Source organism: Lissotriton helveticus, chromosome 3_1 (assembly GCF_964261635.1).
Source record: "Lissotriton helveticus chromosome 3_1, aLisHel1.1, whole genome shotgun sequence".
In the NCBI taxonomy this organism is placed as follows: domain Eukaryota; kingdom Metazoa; phylum Chordata; class Amphibia; order Caudata; family Salamandridae; genus Lissotriton; species Lissotriton helveticus.
In genome coordinates this window covers 1,570,963,473-1,570,988,986 of record NC_136061.1, presented here as the reverse complement: position 1 = coordinate 1,570,988,986, position 25,514 = coordinate 1,570,963,473, and the positions used below count along the sequence as shown (strand labels likewise).

General features: G+C 42.6%; 1 protein-coding gene across 1 annotated transcript in view; it reads right to left on the bottom strand.

The window, feature by feature from the left end:
* Positions 1-663: 663 nt before the first annotated feature.
* Positions 664-25,514, bottom strand: part of VSIG10L2 (V-set and immunoglobulin domain containing 10 like 2) — a 221,496-nt gene continuing 196,645 nt past the window's right edge. Inside the window, exons 8-9 of the mRNA XM_078683409.1 lie at positions 854-1,174; positions 664-749 (exon numbers count right to left, since the gene is read on the bottom strand). Of these exons, the coding sequence (XP_078539535.1) occupies positions 664-749; positions 854-1,174 (407 nt within the window). The remainder of the gene's footprint in view (positions 750-853; positions 1,175-25,514) is intronic.

The window sequence follows — 25,514 nt, the reverse complement described above, 5'->3', positions numbered from 1 at the left end:
TCTCGCAATATTGCAAGGAGAATGAATACAATGCAATTCCAATCAAAGCCCATGTTAGATGTCTTCACATCTAACATGGGCTTCGATTGGAATTCCATAGAACATATTATCAAGCCCATTATCGCCGCTTTATCGGCAGTTTTCTGCCAATAAAGCGGCTATAATTTTATCTCCTGTCTTGATAATATGCCCCCTAATTCTCTTTTTGCAGTATTAAGGTTAAATGAAGTACCTCCTATTAGCAGAGGAGAGGGAAGGTCCCTTCCCTGGGCTGTCCTACACATTTACACGCTAGGGTCAATTAAAGGCTTGATCACTATACCAACACTGACTTTGCATGTTCCCTAATGCCTAAATAGCATACATTATAACTTTTCAAAGCACTGCTGAAAGCCCAACAGACCTACGTTCTTTACAGCTCATGAAGACCCATATACTGCCTTCTCACTGCTTATGGAGTCACACAAGTTAGAATCAGTACTTAATTTGAGACAGTGTTTGCCGAAGCTCGATCCCGGCACTTAATTCTTAACACCGGCACTTATGACAGTCCACCACATGGTGGCCTTGTTTGTCGATTTTTCAGGTTAGCACATCAACAGTGTTTAATAATTCAACATACATACAAATTGATAATATAAGCCACCCAGGCCATTTTTATAGCTAAGTGTGGCCTGAAATAATCTGAATTGTTACACTTGTGGGAGTTTGCTGGTTAGTGGTTGTGTTGGAACTGACATTGGCAGAGCCTGCAGGGGCAATGGACTGTACAAGTTTAAGTGACCTTTCGAGAAGGGCCCTGGCACATACTTTATAACAAATAAAGCACTGGCTAAAATTAACATAGGAGTACCTGGCGTTTTAACCTCTGAAGGGAAGCCTGTTGTCCTGTGGTTGACGGCTAATATCCGGAAAGCGTACACAATACTGGGATCCAGGCCTCCTAACTTGTGACCTCGGATCTCAGGTTCGATGTCATTGATAACGATGTCCCAATTGTCCAATTTGGGGCCATTTTCTGTGACTTTCCCTGCTGACCGTTTGCTCACTTGCCTTTGCACAATGAACCCAGTCAAGTTCCCAGAGCCTTTGGTCATCCATTCCACATCTACCTCTGTTCGTTGTTTGCTGTACATGAGTTTGCTTATCGTCACATTTGGCGGTGTGGGGTGCTCTGCAAAAGAAGGAAAATAGACAAAAAATAAATACAATGGTAAATTTAACTTGTAGCATAAAAGTAATGAGACAACATGAAAAAAGAGCAATAAGATATGTATGCGTAATAAACAATATGGGCCCTGATCAAGGCAAGGTGTATACATTAGTTTAAAGAGAGAAAATTAATCTTCTAGCAAACTCATGTATCCATTGTCCATCACTCGCTTTTCATCTTAACAGTGCATCAATATTAGGAGACCTCTTACATTAAGCCTATTTCATACAGTCCCCTTTGGATTACAAGGAAAATAATTCAAAGTATCTCATTCACTATAAAGAAGTACAGTGAATAATTCCTACTCTTAAAATAAAACACTTCGACTACTATGACTATTGCTGCCATGATTGCTTCATCGAGTACTAGCATTACTACTGCTACCACTCTATTTCTACTACTGCTAGTACTACTACATCTACAACCAGAACATCTTTATGAACTATTCATTTTTTACTACCTTACATGCCTACTAACAGAATCAGTACTATTAAAACTTCTACTGTTACCACAGCTACTACTTCTTGCATACCAAGTACTACCGCAAATACTTTTACAGGTACCTGCTATAACTTATTCTACTAGTATTATTAAAATTAAAATTATTCTACTACAAGATTTAGTACCCTAAGTACTGATGCTACTTCTATGAATACTACCAGAACTGCTAGTATGAATAGTTGTATGTTTATTACTTATATTGTTTGCTGCCGCCCCTGCTCTCCTTTATAGGAAAAGTAGTACTAATTGTAATGTAAATATAATGGACGACTTTCTCAAATCTCCCAAAAAGATGGAATCAATCAAAGTCAATCATGTTTCCCTCGATCTACCTGAAAACAATTGCTCCTGTCCCAGATGTCCACCTGGTTAGCATTAACACCAAAGCTGTCAATAGGAAGGCCTGTTTCTAACACATACGGTGCATTTGTATGAGTTATGTGGTTGGTATTAGTATAGACCATGAATGAGTAAAGGGTAAGAAAAATGAGAAATACATAGAATAAGATGAACTAAGAATTAATCTATGAAAGATTAAGGGGCTTATTTTGATGTCGAGGGGAATTGCTTCCACCCGGCACCTACTCAGTCCTGGGACCGACCGATACAGGGTCAGTGGTCCCGACCGACGCATTTCAATGCGATCTAACACTGTTTGGTCGCATGCTCCCTTTGCTCAATGGGAGCTTGTGTTACGGTCAAAAACACAAGCTCCCATTGAGAAAAGGGATGCGCAGTTCATCCCTGCACCCCTGGAGAGGTGCCATAAGGTACAGGGATCAACAGGGGGCATGGTGCCCCTTGGCCTCCAATCGGATGCCTACACCAAAGGGAGCCCTGCTTGGGGCCCCCAAACATGCTTTCCGACTTGCTTAATTTTAAAACTAAGGGAAGGAGTATTTTAAAAGACCAATGGGAGGCAGCAAAAAACTCTCATGGGGAGGCAGCTGTGGTGGACGCGACCTTGGGTTAATGGAGGTTGAGTATGGCATGTATTACAAAGATGAGGATTTTTGGAGACCCCTGAAAGAGAAGGGGGTAAACCAATAACGAGGCTATTGTGATCTAGTGTCAGAGCTGTGGACTTTAACTCTCGGAATCCTGGGTTCTAATCCCAGTTTTGGCATGTGATAGAATTGTGTGGTCCTGAGTGAATCACTTCATCTCCCTAGGCTCTAAGACTATGAGCACGAGAAAGTAATGCAATTGTAAAACTTTGGTGAATGTGTGCCCATGGATAAAAACAATCTTGCTAAGCAACATAAATAATTATATTCATTCATAATATATTTCAAAACATTTTTTTCTCAAACAATTTTATGAATCATCACAGAAAAAATATATAAATCATTAAACAATACATCATATCTTTCAAAAAATGTACTTATTCTTACACAGAACACACTAGCGTAACGAAATTCGAAGGGACGTGGAGGGGCCCTCTCCGGGCTCAATCAGGAGCTCTGCAGCCCGAGTGCTGTGCTGAGGGGACCCCATGGAGCTTGGGGCCCCCCGCACTGCGGGGGCCTGTGTTACACCCCTGACAGAACAGTGGCGCAGCTACGGGGAGTTTTGGGGGCAGCGGCCTCCCCCACTCTTACCTACCATCTCGGGGCAGCAATAGCAACCCCCCTTCCTTAATGTGTTTGCCTTGGGGGCGGCAAATGGAGAAATCTCTCGCCAGCACCCCCGAATTCCCCCCTCTTCACTGCGACAGACATGGTGCTCTGCTGACCCTTACAGGCCAACATCCCTTGAACGTTTCCAAGTAGATTCAGTCAGAATTTGCGACATGCTTTCAAATATTAGTGAGGTAGATCGGATTGCGACTCAATCTGATGTAGAATTGTGCGTACTGACCCATTAGCACAAAGTTGCTTGGCAAAAGTCCACACTGGTTACAAAAATGCCGGTCATAAATTGCAGCCAGTGAGCAGTGTAATAGTACATCTGGCCCATATGTACTTTATCCTAGGCTTCCCACCTCCACCACAAGGGTACCCACTCAACCCCATACCCCTAAGATATCACATTCAGAACTTGCATTCTGGGATTCAATGTTTATTGCAGAGGCTCCACCCGGAATTTCTATTTCCAAGAAGCTTTGCATAGTGTTTCTCACCTCATATTCTACTGCAAATGAGGGAGACGCAAGAACCCTCAGTCTTGTAGCATTCTCAAAGAGTTCAACTTTAAACTCAAGTTGGACTACACTTGCCACTAAAATATTCTTGAAGTACTTATAACCTCAGCCTTTGGAGTGACACAATAATCCACCTCCTCCAACCCAGTCTCATTTTAGGTCTCGCCTGCGAAAGCACCTGTAATCCTACTGGTAACAGAGTCTGTATACAACAAGGGGATTGCAGCCTTCCCAATGTTCTTTAACCTTCGTTGGCTTCATTGTAATCCTTATTTCCATCCTTCTAATAGGCCAGGGCCTGTTGATTTCACTTCCTGTTTTTTTTCAGCTGGAGCATGGACCAAGTTTGATTGCTGTCCTTCCACTGATCGCACTGCTATTGAGGTACTACTTTTATTTTTTCTTCTTCTAGGTCATTCTTGTTGAACCTGTTGCCATTTAGAGCTATGTTTTACTATGCCACACACTTCAAATAAGCATTTTTCTCCTTTGACATGGATGTTTACTATGACAGTGATGTTATGTGCTTTTATTGTGACAACAGATGTTATCTGCTTCCAAAAGTTTTTTCACAAAAAAATGGGCGCAATTTAGCCAAATTGCATTTCTTTTTCCTTTTTCATGCATGGGGAGATTAACTGATTGTCTCAGAAACACAGGGGTGTTGTGCCAAGACCTAAAAAGCATTGGCAAAGCTAACATGTCTTGCCTTTAAGAATATTAGCTCTGCCAGTGCCTTTTGTTCCTGTTGTACGGCATAGGCATTACCAACTTTGCCAATGATTTGTCGCCATGCTTTATATAAGTGCAGCTACTTGCTAAAAGTAATAATTGAAAGAAGGACTAGGATACATCCAATGCTAATATACTCAGAAAAAGTTTATTAGCCCTGGCTGCATCAAAGAGCTTTTTAAAATTAGTTTTAGCCATGCTGCTGTACAGCATGGTTACAAAACATTGCCAAAGCCAATAGCTCACATCAGCAATTCCTAATGGCTTTGCCAGTGCTTGTTAGCTATGTGCCCATCCATGGATGTTAATGTATTTTCAATAAGTTGGTAAGATTCTTGCATTGTTTCATTAGTGCCATTAACTTTGCTTCCGAAAGTGTCAAATCTGCATCTGAGGGGTCTCAGGTTTGTGTTAATGTTAGTGGTTGCAGCATCTGGGGAAAACATTGCATTTATTATCCCCAACACCTTCTTACAATGCTTCAATAGCATGATGGTGAAGTAAATTATAGCTGATCAAATCTGAAGGGAACAGTCACCAAACTTGAGAAAATGATCATAAAAATAATCCTGGTGCAGCAATGCCTCAACTGACATGCTTGTTGTCATCAGTGGAAGGATGGAAACATCTACTGAAGGCTGGTGATGATTGTCCACTTTTTCCCTGCAGATATCCTCTCTGGTTTCACTTGTACTACAGCAATCAGCATAGGGCACTCCTTGCAGTTCGTCGAGGCCAGAAGAACCAAAAGCAACAGCAGACGCCCCTTTTCTTAGATTGGCAGGAAGTTGCTGCACCATGAAATATTTACCTATGTGCCGCCGCCTGTAGCTTCTACAGAGCTCTTCAGTAGACATCACCATCTTGAACGTCATAGCCTGCTGATAAAAGATAACTGTTTCTTACTGAAAGACACAGTCAGGTGCTGGAACCTGGAAATGACTTAAAAAAAATACATTCAGCAGAGGGACCTACATTTCTGCCTTGTTATATGTGCTGGTCCTGCCCATTTCCTGTTAACCAGGGCTGACAGGCAGCCAAAGGAGGGAGCCTTCATGGAAAATGGTATGCTCAGCCTTTGGTATGGTCGGCCCTGCTCACTTCCTAGTGCTACGCCCATTCAGGGCGCCAATCATCGAGGAGTGGGAGAAGCTAAGGCTGACTACGGCTATTAATGCCGGTAGCAGCGCGGGAGAGGACACTCTAAGATATGTACTGTTGCCCTGTTAATCGAATTTACAGCCTTTTTTAACATTGTTTTACTTGCTTAAAACTGCATTGTTTGCACTGTTTGAATTTGAATTTGTTTGAGGAAACTTACTGCACTAGTTGAATACCGTCATGCTATTGGCCCTGCTCACTTCCTGGTGCTACGCCCATTCAGGGTGCCAATCATTGAGGAGGGGGAGGAGCTAAGGCTGACTACGGCTAATAATGCTGGTAGCAATGCGGAAGCGCAGCGGGTGAGCCAGTGGCGCGCCAAAGTCAATCCTGTCTGCGTCCGTCCTTAGCCGTACGGGGCAAGGGGCAAGTCACTATGCTACATTTTTTACTTATTTTTAAACTGAACCGAAATTGCTCCATTCAAAGGATTTGGCACTTAACCTTCACACGCGCACTAGCACGGTTATGAACGAGATAAGGGAAAATAGATCATCCTTTCCAGAATTCCTATACCCTATCCATCTTGTAAGCTGCACTGAGCTCCAGGATAGAAATAAAAATCAGGCCTCATCAGTTATTTATCTCAACACCCGCTCTATGGTAAAGCACCAACTGGATATACATCTCCTGTTGGCATCTGTAAAACCAGATATTCTGTTGTTAACAGAAACCTGGTTATCACAGGACTCCTCCCATGATATTTTAGCAGCTCTACCTAGTGACTTTTACATCCTCCGAGCCAACCGCCCTCAGGGGAAGGTGGGGGGGTGGAGTAGCAGCCATAATACACCAGGTTCTTAAATTTACAGCACTAACTTCTCTTGACTTACCATTAGTAGACGATCTGGTGATCAAATTTGAATCTGATTTTGCCCCTATGGTTTTTGTTCTACTCTATAGGCCACCCCAGAACACGCCACTGTTCCCACAATCCTTGGGTGAACAGCTAGCACATCTAATTGGTGATTTGAATTACTGGGCCAACAAAACATCAGGTGGTCCCCACTCAGCTGAACTGACTGATTTACTCTTGGGGCTCAATCTCAATCAACACATTACTATTGCTACACATATTAAAGGTCACATTCTCGACCAGGCATGGTCAGCCAACCTGGTTATGACTAACCCGGTGGTTAATCCTTGTATATGATCTGGCCATTATTTAATTAAATTTGTGATTGGTAATCTCACCAGGTCCAAAACACCTTTCTCTGATGTTGGATCAGCTAGGAGTTGGAACACTATTAATAAAAGTCAAATCCTTGAGACACTGACCAACACAGTTCCGCCTGCTTAATCTTATATCAACCATAGTGAGAAAGACTTATCCGATTGGCTATTGGCAGCTAGCAACAAACATTCCCCACTTTAGGAGAGTACATCGAGCACGTCGCCACGAGGTCCAGAGATGGTTTTCCTCTGATTTAAATAAAGGAATTGATGGAACTTCCACCTTCACTTATATGAATTACCTCCAAAAGAGGAGCCTTGGATGAGCAGGTCTTTGTGTTTGTGTTAGGTTGGTATTTTACCAATTCAAAGCTGTAATACTGTGCCTGGAGTGGAAAGTGGCTTTTGTCATTTTACAGCTTGGCATGGACAAATCACTGTGCTAGACTGTGCTTTAAGACTTTGCTGTAGAAATGGCAAAAGTATTTGTCCCTTTCTATCTTGGCGTGGATGGCACTGTGCTAATCCTATGCTTAAAGACTTTGATAGAAAAGCAGACATTTGAGGTGAGCAGATCTAGTGTGTCGCTGGTGTTGAGAGTGCTCTATACAGGAGCTGCGTTCCACCTAAACTTGAGAACTACCCAGAGTTCCCTGCTTTTTTTTAGCATAATTTATGCGTCACTCTGTGCCTGAAAGGATAATATTTTTTTATGAAGTCCACTTGTGTCCTAAGGTCCTCAGGACAGAAGAGGACCTCATCGTCCCACCAGCAATGAGCCAAAAGGCGCGTTTGCAGAGTGGTGTATAAAGGGGCGTGGCCTCAGACCACCTCTCAGCAATCCCACTGTGTGGGGCTTACTGGAGGCACCTGGTGGGCTAGTTGGTCCCCAGGCACCCTCAGGAATGAAGGGGACTTAATCCCCCAACTTAGAATGCGCCAGGAGGTGCATTTGCAGAGTCATGCAGGGAGGGGGCGGGGCCTCCGGCGAGTTGCCGGTTTCTTTCTCTTTTTTTATTTTATGGGAGGGGGACCCCACCCCCCCCGGGGCTAGGCCTCATATAGTTCTCCTGGCCCAAAAGCAATTCTGCTTTGCTTCTTGAAAGCGAGAGCAGGTTTCCCAGAGTTAGCAATGAGAGTGTGGGAGCCGCACAGCTCCTGCCCTGTCATTGCAAACGGCAATGTCCCGGAGGTGGGCACCCTTGGGCCATCAAGGGCTCCAGGAGGAGGGCAGCGCAGCCTCCCTCCCTATATTTAACATAGCCCCGGGGAGGTGGTGGTCCCCAGGGCTGGGTGGGGGGCCCCGCAAGGCCCCCCTTATTAATAACAGAAGCCCTGGGGAGGTGGTGGTGCCCGGTTTGGGGGAGCCCGTGAGGCCCCCCGCCTCCATAATAATAAAGCCCCGGGGAGGTGGCGGTCCCCGGGGCAGTGTTGGGGGTGTATAAAGTTTTTGACTGTTTAAAAACACTACAAATCCCACAATGTCCCATTAAGGATAACGTGGGTATAAAAAGTGTAACAAAGAAAGGACTCACTAACCATGAGAAAAGCAGTGGGAGGGCTGAAACGCGTTGGTTTGAGTGTTGCTCCAGGAATAAATTGTGCATTATCCTGCTCTGGAGTGCCGCTCCTTTGTTGTATTAAATTGAATTTAGGACCAGGATCGGGCCCCTACGAAGAGAACCCGCTGTAAAGCTCTTATCCGTGAGGTAATATATATATATATATATATATTCACTGAAAAAAACATAGGTTTAAGGGACATTATAGTTAGTTGGACATTTGACTCATATAAAACCAGAGAAATTCGCCAGTTAGTTGTTATAGTTATAGTTATAGTTATAGTTATGTTATACAGTTATAGTTAGTTGAGCTAACTATAACGTGCGCGCCCGCAATGCACTGCTGATGAAGTCACATATTACGTCACTCATGAAGCTCAACTAACTATAACTGGCGATATTCTCTGGTTTTATATGAGTCAAATGTAAAACTAACTATAACGTCCCTTTAACCTATGTTTTTTTCAGTGAATTTCTAAGGTTTTTTAAATGCTAATTCCTAACTATAACGTCTTTAAAACCTAAGGTTTTTTCAGTGAATTTTAAAGGTTTTTTAAATGTTAATTTCATATTTTAATATTTATAAAACCTATATTTTTTCTAATTGTTTTATAATGTTTTGCAACTCTATTACCTTTTTTAAACTTTAAAAATGATGTAATCTTTTATATCTTCCCCCAAAAATATGTATATAATTTTTTGGGGGAGAAAACTACAGTCCCATACCGGTAGTCTACCAAGCTCGATCAGCACACAAATCCTATCCACCACATTTAAATGATGTGCATTTCGTATCCGACGGGTTTGTGGTACTGCGTCCCACGTAACAACATATACATATGAGTTCGCGCCAGCTGCTACTTTGGTATGCAACGGGTACGCACTACCAAGCCATGCGTTACGTCATGTACGTATGGGGTCGCGTCTGCTGCGCGTTGCGAATGGGACTAGTGCACGCAGCCATGCCCTGTGTTACATCATAGACGTACGGTGTCGCGCCGCGTACGCCATTCCCTCATTTTTTTTGTCTCAAAACTATATCTATATAACTTAAAAGTGTATATGAGAGCAAGCGCTAATCAAAAATATTTTGAACATTTATATATTTCTAACTTTAATAAACTTATATTATAGTAAATATATTTTCTCAAAATCACATTGGGTGCAGTCTCCTTGCACACTGGGTGCGCGATTGCCATGTGATCATAAAAAAAAGCATTTCATTAGATCTTAACATTTCCCATTGTAACAGTTTGAAAATACCACCCTTTTTAGTCAATATCTCTACTGCATTTGATGAGACACACCTCTTCTGCTTAAAGAGCTTTTTTCTAAACTTTTTGCAATATACACATATCTTACACTACACACAACATGCAACCATCATCTTTATCAATATTCATGGTCTGTAAAGAAGCCTTCCACTTGTGATAGCTAAGCATGGGCGGCAAATCCGTTACGTCCACGGATTTTTCGGATTTTTGGTGAATACGCAATCCGTGTATTTTACGTATTTTCCCAAAAATCCGACAAAATCCGCGGATGTAACGGATTCCCCCCACCCTTCCCCCCACCCACTCATGTAATGGCGCCAGCAAGCTGCCAGCGCCGTTGTAAAATAGTTACAAAGTTAGCTTGCACAGAGCAGGTGCAGCTAACTTTGTAACTATTTTTCAACGGCGCTGGCAGCTTGCTGGCGCCGTTGGAAACAGTACACAAATGGTCCCTGGAACTTAATTCCTCTAATAATTCCTTCTCCTCAAGAGACAATCGTCCCCCCGGCAGACCCATTAAATATTCCTCAATTGCTTTCTTCTTACAGTGGATATCTTCAGTTGTTTAGGAGAGTGTGAAGCCTCGCTGCACTTGGCTCAAACAGCATTTTTTTAGGCTAATTTGTAGGTGCTCTGATCGGCCTCTGACCTGGCTTTTATACACACAAGAGGCATGCCCACTCGCATGGAAGCCCGTCCGTTTGGCCATGTAGCCACATTGTGTTCGCACGGGTTTCTGCACGTTCGCGAGCGTTTTGTACAATAAAACCCTCGCGAACTTGCAGAAACCCGTGCGAACACGCAAAAAAAAAATACGCTGGGATCCGCGGATTTTGCGTATTGTCGCAATCCGCAAATACGCAAATACGCAGATCCGCGGATTGCCAATACGCAAAATCCGCCCATGCTTAGTGATAGCCATACACCTAAAAGTTACATAACCAAAATGTTCTCCAATACCAGAGGTAACATGGTTGCATACGCTGTCCACAGCACAACGTAATATAGTACGGCCCAGAGGCAGTATCTTGCATAGAAAATGAACACACGGACACAGATAGATAGTGGAAGTGTGTACGGGCACGTGCACTTGACTCCTTTTTATTACATGGGTCACATATCCAGTGACTTCTGTGCTGGGTGCTTGTGGGCTGAGTGTAAAGCAGCCCTCAGGGAATGATTGCTGCTAGCATCAACTAAAACAGTAATCATTGGATCACACACAGAGATTCTATCATAACAGAATCAATAATTTGTGCTGCAGTAAGGTAGGGACAGTAGATGTGAAATAATACAGTAAAAATTCTATTGGAAAAGAACCACTACTTGTGGTATACTGAGGCACAATCAATAGATCTGAAATAATACACAAAAAGATTATATCATAAACGCTCCATCAGGTCTAGTGCACTCACAAAGTCACATCAAAAGCATTCAGCATGTGCACAGCCAGCGATGATGCGTGCTGCGTGCGGGCTGTACTATGAGCAATATCTGTTGCCATCAACACTGCATCATCTGCAATAGCGACTCGATCTAAATTGTGAACACTGCTGTCTGCAGTGTAGGCCAGACAAATCGGTCAGAAAGGGCCCACAGCCATGTGGCATTTACTTGGGCTCCACAGTTTTCAATACGTGAATCCACAAAGACCGTGTGCGGAGCCTGCAATGATGCGTATGAGTGGTGCAGACAGAGCGCACTAGAGCAATGCCCTTTCTTACAGGACTGCGTCATCTACAATAGCGACTTGATCTGAATTGTGAACACTACTGTCTGCAGTGTTAATTGACGGCATGTACTCACGCACACACCCTGAATACTTTTTCTCACTGCCTCCTCACAAAATACAGCAACATAAATTGCAGAAAACTCTGCAATACATAAATAAAAACAACTCGAATAGGGATTTCATCTGTCCACAGTCTACACTATTCCCTGTTCCTTTGGACTTGCAAGATGAATTTGGTCATTTTACTAAACCTATAACTCATCTAAAAAAACGGTGTAGTTACTTCTGGATTCTGTAATTAAACAATCACCACTCAATCTGAATTGTGAACCCTGCTAACCGCAGTGTAGGCCAGAGGCATTGTCATTAATGCCTCACAGCCACGTACTGTTGGATTCGAAAGCACAGAGATGGTTGCACCTGATCGGAGGGGGTACACAGAAATAATCACACACTTTAACTTATAACATTTTCAATCATAGAATCAAAACCCTGTTTTACTGTTCGGACCTGTTGTACCGCAGTGTACTCCACCGACTAGTGTCAACCAAGCCCAATTATCATGTGCAGCAGTTAGCTATGGAAGAGTGTGATGCACCTCAATGGACGAAGTGAAAAGCCCGCAGCAGGTAATATCGGACATCATCCATTGTGGGATCAAGACACCGTTCCACTGTTGGGACCTAGAGTTGATTGCACCTGGTCGAAGGGAGTACCTTCATCTCCACTCTCCGATACAGTTCTAACATCGCCCACTATGTTATCAAAACACTGTTCCACTGTTGGACTACTGTGTTAGTACTATACAGAGCACTCCACGCTCCTGGGCCCTGGGCCTCAGGCTGGGCGCTGTGTGCCTACTCACGGTAGCCAGCGTTAATCTCAGGACCCTTCCGAGCTCTCAGGCCTCGGCCCAGGAGCTTCCGCCGGCACATGGTGGGCCCTCTTTCACATACGGCGCAGTCAAAAGGTGAACTGTGGGGCATATATGCGTTGCAGCGGCCATGATGGTTTCTGGATACCAGCACGCTGAAAGCATCATTCACGCAGCCACCTTCGCTCACGGCGTCAGCCTCAAGGCGGTGTAAGCTGCGCAGACCTGGCAGACACGTTCGCCAATCCGGAAGAGAACCACACCCAGAGAAACATGCCTTTTTTCATACTCCTACGCTAGCCTTGCGTATGCCGAGCCAGTCCACTACCCCAAACATTTGGGGGGGAGGAGGCACGTACGCGCTACCATTCCGTAATCTTCCCTACTAACTGTACTATCATGGTTGCGTCCACTGTCCACATCACTCAATAGACCATCAGTGTATGTTGACATGTACATGTCTGTGCTCTGCATACTCAAGTCTGTCCGGCACATCCCCTCAACACTTTGCATTGTATACTTTTATAATCGAGAATTACTTGCCACCTTTGCACATACTTTGCTCCCATCTCTCCCCGCATTCTGCACTGTGTGGCAGAGGTGCCATGCCATGTTTGCCTTGTGTACATGGCTCGCCACGGTTCCCACATTATGTAGTGTCATTGTGTCTGCTAGGTGTACATGTTGTTTGTCATGTTGTATGTGATTATATATGGTAGGCCGTTTATTCACGAGCAGTGGTTTCTCCCATTTACATATCACTGTCTTAAAGAGCATACAGACGTTTTTCTCACAGATGAAAAGTGCGACCACAATGACAGTCATTCATACTATCCAAGAATGTCCAACTACATGGCGCTTCTAAGCTTACAGACCCCAATCTTGTGTCCTTTCTTAAAAGGACGCCAACTCCGACAATCCGACCAACATTCACACAGCTTTCTAACGGCAGTTATCTGCTTCTCTCTGGAATGTGAGCTGACATACCGCATGTCCTTACTGTTTCAAACCGAGAAACTTCCTGTGGCAATGTCTATTCCCACCCACACAAACTAACTCCCAAACTTCAACTTGGACTTCAATCCCTACTTTGAAAACAGATTTCATTAAACAAACCAAACTGAAAGCGCTTTTGTTCATGACAAAAGTCTCCCTTACTTGTGCAAAAGAAATTTATCGACTGCAGATACCACAAACTTCAAGTAAAATACAGTCCCTTTTAAATACGAACCTCCAATTACACTTTGTGAATTGTTACACAATTTTCAACACATCTCACACTCAAGGTCTGGCACACTTTTTTAACACGGTCTCCTATGGCCGTCTAACATGCTTTCAAACTGTTTTTCTTTTAATACCAGACTTCATTAATTCGATCATCTCTGGAATAACAAGAACAGTGCCCATAATTCTCGCTCTCTTTTCGGCCATCCTACTACTAATTCTGCTTGTAAAAAATGTCTAAGCTCTCTGTGGTAACAACTATGTCCGACACAATACGCCTCTACGCCAAGCTACATCAATACTGTAAAAAAATCGAAAAACTTTTCGGCTACCTGCCTCTATCTATTATCGGAGCCAGCTACAACATAACATTTATTTACACATATGCAATATGCGTACAACCATCTTTTGATTGCAAAACTTGCCTATTTGACTAGCGAAGGGATCTATGCCTTGCCAACATCCCAACAATCGCTACCGATATCCAGCAGGTAATGCAGTATCTTAAAAACCATGAACGTGATTGTTCTGGCAGTGGAGCAATGGCAAATGCAATGCAAAAAGGTATCGTGGCAGAATGGGATTTCTGCGCAGCCGCAAAAGATCTCCTGCAACGTGCGACCTTTCACAACATCGCAGATTGCCTGCCCATTCAAATTGCCGCTCCAACATTCAAGGAACATTACTGTCCCTTCGAGGATATGAATTGGATCGCTTCCCTTTTCTCACACGATGGCAACAATAGCCTCTTGGAACATTACGCATCTCAAGCCGCTGAAGAACTTCTGGACTGCAATCTCCAAGATTTGTAAGAAACTCACGTTATTCTTAAATGGAGTTTTTCCATCTTTTTTCACTTTTTCCTTTAAATTTTTTAAAATACACTTCAATTCTACTACTTTGATATAATATCTTTCCAAGTATACTCAGACATTTGAACTCTATCTTCAATATTGCCCCTTACGTCTCCACTCTAACAGGGATCGGTGATGTATGGCCTATGCAAATACGTGATTTACTTGCTAAATTAGCCTAAACCAGACACCCATTTAGAAACCACGTCTATTCTTTGTGCACACGTCTCTCTGCCTGCCTGTTATCCACAAAGCCCTTTCACACAAATTTACTCTGCTCACAACCTGGCAATAAAAATTAAAATGAAAAACGACTACTTTGTTTAGGAACTGGTTGGCACAGTGTGGTAATCGTATCCTACCTTTATTTTCATTATACAATTTATTCATTCATGTCTAATAGCTATTGTTTAAGTCACATAGAAATGTAACATGTAATGTGGAATTCATGGATGCAGGAGCTTCGGTTTGAATACAGCAGAAGCGGTTGGAGTTTGCCTCAGCTCGATGCCTTAGTTCTCTACACAAGAATGTTTTTTTGAAACGGCTGAAGACAATAATGTATGGTTTGACTAGAAAGGTACCGAATGAGCTTCTCAGAAGCGCAATGTTTGTATTCTTCCTCAAAGTTCCAATGTGGGTAGAACTAGTACCAATTCTGACACGCACCACATTGAATCTGCTGTACTACAGATTGCTGACTGTTCTACTGTTGATAATTTTGTGTTACACTAAAGCAGTACCAGGGTACCTAAAAAGTTTGATGATTACATCTTGAAATATCTTTTTTTTCTTTCTTTTCTTAAAGGATACATGTGGTAATCGTATCCTACCTTTATTTTCCTTATAGAATTTAGAGTCATTCAAGTCTAATAGGTATTGTTTTTGTCAAATGGAACCGTAACATGTAATATGGAATTCACTGATGCAGGAGCTTACGTTTGAATACAGCAGAAGCAGTTCAAGTTTGCATAAGCTGGATGCCCTAGCTCTTGCACCAGAGGGTCCAATTTTGGCACTTAAATAAAGACACTTTCAATATAATTTTCAAACTCCATCCCTTTATTACACACAGCCACGTTCTTAGACACACCTCAGTTCACCATTTGTCTTCTGTGGCATTGCAACATTCTGCATTAAATTCTTCATGATTATTTCTTTATTCTTGCTTGCTAAAACACTACATTCGAGTCTTCAGACCGGTAGGGGTAAGTAGTTCGCTTCCCACTCCCTGTATAGTATAAATGCATACTAACGCTACTTACACAGGTATGCTACAGCGGCCAGTATCCTACAGCGCCCACAGCACATCACTTTACAGCAATCAGCTCACGACTTAGACTCACAGTTTCATCCCCGAGTCTTCAGAGCGGTACCAGTGAGTAGTTTGCTTCCCACTTCCGCTACACTCTAAACGCATACTAACACTACCTGCACCGCAAAGCTACAGCGGCCAGTATGCTACAGTGCCCAAAGCACATCAGTTTACAGCACTCAGCTCATAGTTTAGGCGCACGGTTTCATCCCCGAGTTTACCAGTACCTCACCTCAGCCTCATCTCACTCTAGGCAAAACAGCACTTTCACACCGGTAAGGGTAAATACTTCGCTTCGGCCAGTATGCTAAAGAGCACTCAGCTCACAGTTTAGGCACACGCTTTCATCCCCGGGTTTACCGGCCCCTCACCTCAGTACCATCTCACAGTGGGCAAAACTGCACTTTCAACCAGTAGGGGTAAATACTTCGCTTTGGCCAGTAAGCTAAAGCGTCCAGAGCACATCAGTTTACAGCACTCAGCTCACAGTTTAAATGCACGCTTTCATCCCAGAGTGTACCGACACCTCACTTCAGCACCATCTCTCAGTGAGCAAATCAGCACTTTCACACTGGTAGGGGTAAATACTTGGCTTCGGCCAGTATGCTACAGAGCCCACAGCACATCATTTTACAGCACTCAACTCACAGTTTAAGCACTGGCTTTCATCCCCGAGTTTACCGGTACCTCACCTCAGCACCATCTCACTCTAGGTAAAACAGCACTTTCACACCAGTAGGTGTAAATACTTCGCTTCACCCAGTATGCTACAGTGCCCACAGCACATCAGTTTACAGCACTCAACTCACGGTTTAGGCAAACACTTTTTATCCTGGAGTTTACCATGACCTCATCTCACCACCATTTCACTCTGGGCAAAACAGCACTTTCACACCGGTAAGGGTAAATACTTTGCTTCACACTCCCTCTATAGCACACCCTAACCACCCTACAGAGCTTACAGCGCTCCTACCCTCCTCTTTCTTACTGTTTTCACCCTTTTTTCCCCTTACTCGCTTCAACAGAATCACAAAATGGGGGTCAGCACTTCCTAGTTGCATCCACTCGCCCCGCTCGCAGCCAATAAGCAGCAAGCTCGTGCTCATAACGCCTCAGCCAATCAGATGCCAGAATTCCCAAATATCGATATCTGTAAATTTCGATATTTCTCAAAAACTAATGAACAGATTTACACCAAATAAACACAAGTGTGCTTTTAGACCAAGACCCTTCTCCCTGCCAAACTTGGGGTTATTCCATTCCCTCCTTTTGACCTGTAGCCTTGTCTAAAGTTTCCTATGCAAGTTAACATAGAGAAAAAACATTTTGGGACCCCCCCCTTTTTCTCGGCCCCCCTTGACGTATCACCCCCAAACTTTCAACATAGGAGCTGTATAAAAAAAGAATTTGTTTCAAAAATTTTATGAAGATTCATCAAACGACGCCAAAGTTATAAGTAAAACAAAAAATGCTCTTTCTATGGAAACTTGGTCCTAACTATAACCACCTACTGGCGACCGCCAGTTGGTAATATGTATATATATATATATACATTCACTGAAAAAACCATAGGTTATAGACCATATATAGTTAGGAATTAGCATTTACAAAACCTTGAAAATTCACTGAAAAAACCATAGGTTATAGACCATATATAGTTAGGAATTAGCATTTAGAAAACCTTATTTTACTCACACAAAACCATTGAAATTCCATATATAGTTAGTTGCACTAACTATATATCGCGCACCCGCAATCCACTGCTGATGATGTCACATATTACATCATTCATGACATGGTCAGTGACATCACTGATGACATCACTGATGACATCATCTAGTGTCTGTGTGTTTTTATAAAGTTTAAATACGTTTTACATATTGAAGAATGACTGGATGGATGGAAGACTGAGTGTGTGTGTGGCTGGCTGGGAGGTGTGTGACGCTGTGCATATCAATGTGTACTTGTATCAGTGATTGTATAAGAGAGTAAGTACGTGTTAGTATATGTGTGAAAAGTATGGTGTTCTGTGTTTAACTATAGATGAGGAAATCGAAGTGTGATTGATTCTTCACAGGACTGACTAGGTGTATGAGTGCATATGATAGTGTTCTAATAATAACTGACTGTATGTATGAGTAATTGTATGGGTGAATGAGTGAATGTGTGTGTAGACGTACGAATCAGTGAGTGCGTATGTAGTAACTGGTATTGGTGTGTCATGATGTCATCAGTGATGTCATTTGAGATGTCATCAGTAATGTCATTTCAGATGTCATTAGTGATGTCATCAGTGATGTCACTGAAGTATGGTGTTCTGTGTTTAACTGTATAGATGAAGAAATGGAAGTGTGATTGATTCTTTACAGGACTGACTTGGTGTGTGAGTAACTCCATGGATGAGTGGCAGTGTGTGACTGTCTGCATAGGTGTATGAGTGCATATGATAGTGTTGTAATAATGAGTGACTGTATGTATAGGTGATTGTATGGGTGAATGAGTGAATGTGTGTGTAGACGTAGGAATCAGTGAGTGCGTATGTAGTAACTGGTATTGGTGTGTCATGATGTCATCAGTGATGTCATTTGAGATGTCATCAGTGATGTCATCAGTGATGTCATTTGAGATGTCATCAGTGATGTCATCAGTGATGTCACTGACCATGTCATGAATGATGTAATATGTGACATCATCAGCAGTGGATTGCGGGTGCGCGATATATAGTTAGTGCAACTAACTATATATGGAATTTCAATGGTTTTGTGTGAGTAAAATAAGGTTTTCTAAATGCTAATTCCTAACTATATATGGTCTATAACCTATGGTTTTTTCAGTGAATTTTCAAGGTTTTGTAAATGCTAATTCCTAACTATATATGGTCTATAACCTATGGTGTTTTCAGTGAATTTCATTGGTTTTTTAACAGCTAATATCTGTAGCTGTAAAATGTATTCTTCTTTAAATCCAAAAATATATTTTATATGTTTATTAATAATTTTTTTTTAAAATATTTTTTTTTCTTCGTTCCCGCTTCGCGAATCGGGAAGCTTCCCGTTAGCTGACCTTGAAGCCGCGAAATAGACCGCGAGCCGGTAAACGTTTCTTTACCGCAACTGCCGCGTTAGAAAACAACATCGTGACGCCTCCCGTCCGCATGACGTTTCGCGTTGTCGCGTGATACGTCATATGACGTGCTACGTTAGCGAACTGGTACGCTTACCGAGCCGCAAAGCACAGGTTTCTGGAAGCAAACCGGGAGGCCCTGCAAAGCGCTTAACGTAAACACAGCAGGTCATGTGACTTGGTAATAACACTTTTCATTGGTTCATTTCACTTTTGGTTTCCTAATGATGTAAGACTAGGTCATATAATCTAAAATGAACACTTTTCATTGGTTGAGAACTATTGTTTTTCCCAAATGATGAAAATCCCTCCTTCTTTCCTCACTCTGACTTTCATCATTCTGAGAGAAAGACCCTTTGTTACCAGTGAGCAATGGCTTCTTTAGTAGCTTCAGCTGGTGCTTCCCCACCACCTCCACCACATCCAAGGAAGAGTGGACCACCTGCTGAAGTTATAATTCAGCAAGAAGAGGAAGAAGAGGAACAAGACGAAGAGCACGAAGAGAGGCACTTTTTGCCTGAGGAGCCCAGGACGTCTCACCGGAAAGAAAACTTCATTTGGCAATTTTTTAAAATTCCCAAAGGTCAGAAAAAAGTAAATGCAAGATACGTAACTTGCCTTATATGTCAAGATAGACTGTCCAGAGGGACCGAGAAAAAATACAGTTTCGGAAACTACACAATGCATCGCCATATGACTAGGTGGCATCCTAACAACTACAGTGCTGCACAGTTTCGTAACGACCTAGATAATCTCCCTATTATGGCCAGAAGATCTGTTGTACCGGAAGTAACGGGACCAGAGGGCAGGGAGATGGTGCCAAATATACAAACGAGATTTCGTGAAGTAAAACAAGTCTGCGTACATTGCAGTGGATTCATTTGCTACGGAGAAAGAAGCATCACTCTGATCAACAGAGCTATTGACAATCATGCTCATGTTTGTCCGAAACGCCCCAAACAATAAATTCTTTTTTTTTTTTTGTTGCTCCTGTTGAGCCCTTTACAATGAATCGTTTTCGTTGCCCCCTCCGAAAAAAAAAACCAAAAAAATATAAAACTGTTCAGAAAAATTCAAAAAAAGTAAAAAAATGTTCAGAAAAATAATAAAAAAAATATAAAACAACAAAAACAATAAAAAAAAAAGTTCTTTTCAGAACTACCTCCCCGTTATTAAAAAATTGGTACAATATTTGGAACTGTGCCAACCTCTATTTCTCGTAGTTCGCTTCCCAGTTCGCTCGCCGTTACGCGAACCGGAAGTGAACCAAAAACTTTTTTTTTAAAAAAGAACAGTAAGTATAAGGGAAGGAAACAGACACTTATGTTAAAAGAAAGACAGATATAGGGGAGTAAACTAGAGATACTATTACCCGTAATCCACTGCTGATGATGTCACATATTACATCATTCATGACATGCTCAGTGACATCATCAGCAGAGGATTGCGGGTTTTTTGGCAACGTGCCTTATCCACGGTTTAATAACGCTGCCTTTTGCTTTATATAAGTTTTCAAATTGTATGAAATATATACCAATAGGTCGTTATGAACCTTTAGGTAGTGCTTTTCTTCATGAGGTCTGGTCGCTTCCATACACATACAGATGTTTCAAAGATGATCAAGAAGTTTATCTGAATGGAGAGGAATGCACTGAGACGCCAGATCATTCACTAATGTGTAGGCACATACAGTTACACGGTTCATGCAACAAACACCGACCAAATATGGCTTGCGTGTTGCAAGGCACGCCAGTTCCTGCTATCATCCCCACGTTCAAGTTGTTGGAAAATGGTAGTTATTTGATGCTCAATAATGAAGATTGTTCTGGGTTAATTAAAAGTATTCCTTTTATCGTAACAGTAAGTGAACGGGTTATTTGCTGCAGAAATGTTCTATTTCCTCCCACACATGAACATAGGGAGTTTTCAATCTGGCCACAAATACCAACCTTGGGAGCAGATTTCAACGGCATGGCAAGAATAAGAGCTCTTTTGTCTCAGAGAGAGGTGGCCTTGAGTTCGGCCCGTGAAACTTTCGTGCTTCACATAGCGAACACCCGTACAGAGGTGCAGACCCTTTTCAATAGTGATTCGCCTTTCCATTTCAGCAAGATGGTTCGGACTATCTTTAACGCGTCCTCCACAAAGGCCCTGGCGCACTTTTTTAAAGTTGTTACCAGTGGTCTCGTGACTTCATTTGAGAAAATCTTTGGAGTCATCCCTGCTTTCTTTCATTCTATTTTTTCCACTTTGCTTGGTGGATTCCCATTTTTACTTGCATTAGCAGCGGACGCTCTTGTGCTTTTTTACATTTTTAAATATGGATGTCCCTCCTGTGCAAGGTCCCGCCCTGCAGCTGCTGACGCTGTTCCGCAATCGCATGCTTGAATATTATGGCACAATGCCGTTGGCGATATTAAGCACGGCATATGGATTATCTTTTCGATTCTCCTACTTCACCTGTGTCCAGCCTGTATTTCACTGCCTGACCTGTGATTTCGATTGGGCCATTGATTTGTGTCTCTGCGGACCGGTTTCTCCTGACGTCGACTTTAATCAGCTGATGACTCCTATCATTACTCACGAGTTGGTTTGTCCTGGCGAAAGGATTATGGCTGTGGCATTGATGCATGGACTGATTGGTCCCTGGAATTTACTGGCGGCAACACAGTCTTTCTTGGAACAGAGCTTTCTTGAAAACCCACCGAGCTGTCCTCTGATGGTGATAGAGGATCCGGTGCTGGGAGAGCACGTATGTTCTTTTCCGCTTTTAAATTGGATGGCTGAACTCTTTTCGGATGAAGACGGTGACTGCTTATTTTGCATACACAGTTATGTCATAGACCTTTTTCATGTTTGATATGCTGAGTACTAGCATTTCATTGACAATTCATTGACTTATTTGTCAAGTTTTTATTATTTAGCTTGCCTATTGGCTTAAGACTCGATAAAGTACTTGGCTGTTTTATTTTTCTTTAGCATTAAATTTTCCTAGTTTTTAATGTTTTACCTTGCGGACCGTCCACATATAAAGTTGCAATCTGCTCTCATGAGATGGCACTTCTATTATCTTATTCAGTTCGTTTCCGGATCATGGGGAGGTGTCATCTAGGTCCTGGATATCTTTACACCGTGTTAAGTTAGCATGGGCTCATTACCGGTTTAAACGCCATTTTTCCTTTTTTGCAACTTCTGCACACGACACTTAGTTGTTGCTTTAGCTTTCAACCTAGAAGTTCATCGTGGTTTACATGAGAATAATATGTTATTGCTCTACTATCTGCTTTGCTTGTTAAACTATATCTGTACAGCGAGTGCTGAAGTTTCAAGAACAACACGATACAGAATTGTTATGAGGTCTGATCTCCACGACTTCATACTTATAACATAAGTGCAGCTTCTGCCAATTCTGGGCATGAGGCGGGTTTTATATTGCTTTGCCGAACACACATACACAACAGTTGATGCGGTTCACATGAAGAGAGAGCTGGTGTATGCTGATGTGATTCCTTCAAATCTAAGACACTAAAGTATGGGCACGCCCTAAACCAACACAAACAGACCTTCTTAGCAAATAATATAATATGTGTATTAGGGAGGGTGAGATATAAGCAGCCGCGGGCCGTGGAGGGAGTTACGGTGGGGCAAGGAGGCGGGGAGGGGGAGGGGGAGGGGCAGGGTGGAGCCCTCTCCACCCTGCCCCTCCCCCTCCCCGCCTCCCTGCCCCACCGTAACTCCCTCCACGGCCCGTGGCTGCTTATAAGTGTTGCTAACTCTTATTCATTTACAGCATGTTAACATACTGTCACCATTCGCTTTTTATGTACTAGTAACTATGCTGGTAATTTTGCTACTGATAATATGTGTACTTGTATTATCTAAGATACTACGCCTGAGAAGACGGCATTAGTAAATAAACATTTCAAATACACATGTGTTCTTCTTAACTCCATGTTCTGGTTTCTAAGAAATATATAACGACCGACTGTTCATGAGTTCCACGTATCCTGAGGTACTATAAGTTCATATTCTGGATTGTCTAAACATTGAGAGTTTGTTATATCCAATGTGACACTGTACCTAGCTTGCTAAGGGGTTTTTGATTACTAAGGTGAGTTTTGGGGCACCCTAATTCGCCGAGGTTCCAATCCTCTGTCCACAGTTCTGTGTGAGAACAGAAACCCTGCGACAGGGGCACCCCCGACCCTTGCTGGAGCTTCATCACACTTGCGATACAACTCCAGCAATGCGCCACCTTTACGGCACAGATACATCACGCATCTGTGCTGTTTTTGCCCCATGATGCGCCGCATTGTAAATGCAGCACACCATAGGTGACGGAACAGCGGCACAGAATGACTAACACATCCCTGGTGATGCGCCAGTCATCATAAATCTATCCCTATGCTTCTTATCTTGTTAGAGATGAACCGCCATATGTATCATCAAAGTTTTTTGCATTTCCTAAATAGCGAACTTTAAGGAATAAATAGCGATTCTTTACCATTCCTAGTTTGCGATGAGCTATTTGCTAATTACAAATTACCCATTCATTTCCTTCATTTCCATAGGGCGGTTGGACTCACTTTTAGCTCGAACGGCTGAATGGATTTCAACGAAACTTGGCAAAATTGTAGAGACTGGTAGCCCGATGTGCCTTTGCTATGTCTCAAAATATATGCTCCAATTGTTTTTACGAAAATTAACTTTGAAAAATATATATTGGGCTACATTGGCCTATATATATGTTGGAGCCCAAATGTAGCCCAATGTAGCCCAATGAAGCCCAATGAAGCCCAATGTAGCCCAATGTAGCCCAAAGATGGCCGCCAGAGACAAAAAAAACAAATGTAGCCCAAATATCAGCCAGATGTAGCCCAACTATAGCCCAGTGACAGAATGACCAATCAGCTTCGCAAACCTCCGTTACGCGAAGCGGAGCGCTGTTACAGATATATATCTTTTTTTGAACGTTAATTTCTCAAAATCCACTGGAGCACATATATTGAGACCTAGCAAAGGCACATCGGGCTACCAGTCCCTAATATTTTGCCAAGTTTCGTGCAAATCCATTCAGCCGTTCGATTATTATTATTATTATTTTTTTTTGCCCCGCGGGCCCTTTTAAAACCTCCACATCAAACCTAGGGGGTCAGCGAGGATCTACTATGCCCCCTTATGGTCATTTGCCCCTTCGCTTTGGCCTCCTCTTGTCTCTCGATCCTACCGAGAGACAAGATGGCGGCCGCTACGGACTGTTTGGAATGTTCACAGACGCCGGAGAACCAATCAGCTTCGCTTCACAAAGCTCCGTTGCGCGAAAAGTCCGCGAACCGGAGCGCTGCCCGGTCCGCTGTTACAGATATATATCTTTTTTTAAACGTTAATTTCTCAAAATCCACTGTAGCACATATATTGAGACCTACAAAAGGCACATCGGGCTACCAGTCCCTACAATTTTGCCAAGTTTCGTGCAAATCCATTCAGCCGTTCGGGCTAAAGTGAGGCCAACCGCCCTATGGAAAACTCAATGTTAAAAACACGTTTTGGGACCCCCCTTTTTTCTCGGCCCCCCCTTGACGAACCCCCCCCAAATTTTCAAGGGCTGCTCAGAAACAAAATGTGCCATTTTCCTGAAAATTTCAGCCAATTCCGTCCACAAACGCCAAAGTTATTAGACATAGAATTTTCAAAAATCCCATAGAGAAAAAATCCTAACTATATATACCTACTGGCGACCGCCAGTAGGTAATATATATACATATATATATATATGCAAATACGTACGGAGTTCGAACGAGCACTCAGGTCCGAGAAAAAACACACCAGGGTCCGTACTTCTGCCAAAATAAAGAGGTTTATTGCAGATATAAGCCCGTCGTGATGCGTTTCCCACTTCAAAAAGCGGTTGTTCACGAGAGTTTTTTGAAGTGCGAAACGCGTCACGACGGGTTTATGTCTGCAATAAACCTCTTTATTTTGGCATAAGTACGGACCCTGGTGTGTTTTTTCTCGGACCCGAGTGCTCGTTGGAACTCTGTTTGTAGTTGCATTGACTGTACCGACTGCTCCGCCGGCACCGAGCCACCCCTGGAAAGGTGAGGGATCTCCGGGAGGAGCTCTTCTCATTTGGATATATATATACATATATATATATATATATATATATATATATATATATACAAATAAATCAATATATATATATATATATATATATATATATATATATATATATATATATATATATATATATATATATATATATTTTTTTTTTTTTCCAGGAGCAAACATTTGAGTTAGCTAACAGTGAAAAAAATGGAATGTGTGACGTCTATGAAAGTGGACACAACTGAACGTTTATAGTTGACTGAATAGGAGCAACCAATGGAAATGTGTCTTTGAAAGGACGGGGTACCTGTGTGTAGCCATCCTGCCAAGCAGATTAATTATGAACTCCCACACAGCATGGGTAGCAGCATTAGACACAAGAGACTCCTTCTGACCCCCACGCTGTTAATTGTGCTGCATAGTTTCCCATGATGCACCACAAGGTTTTTCAGTATTCAAGAACAGTGCCGGACTGAGAACCACAACCGGCCCTGGCAAAGTGCTCGGCTGGCCCCCCCTCCCCTC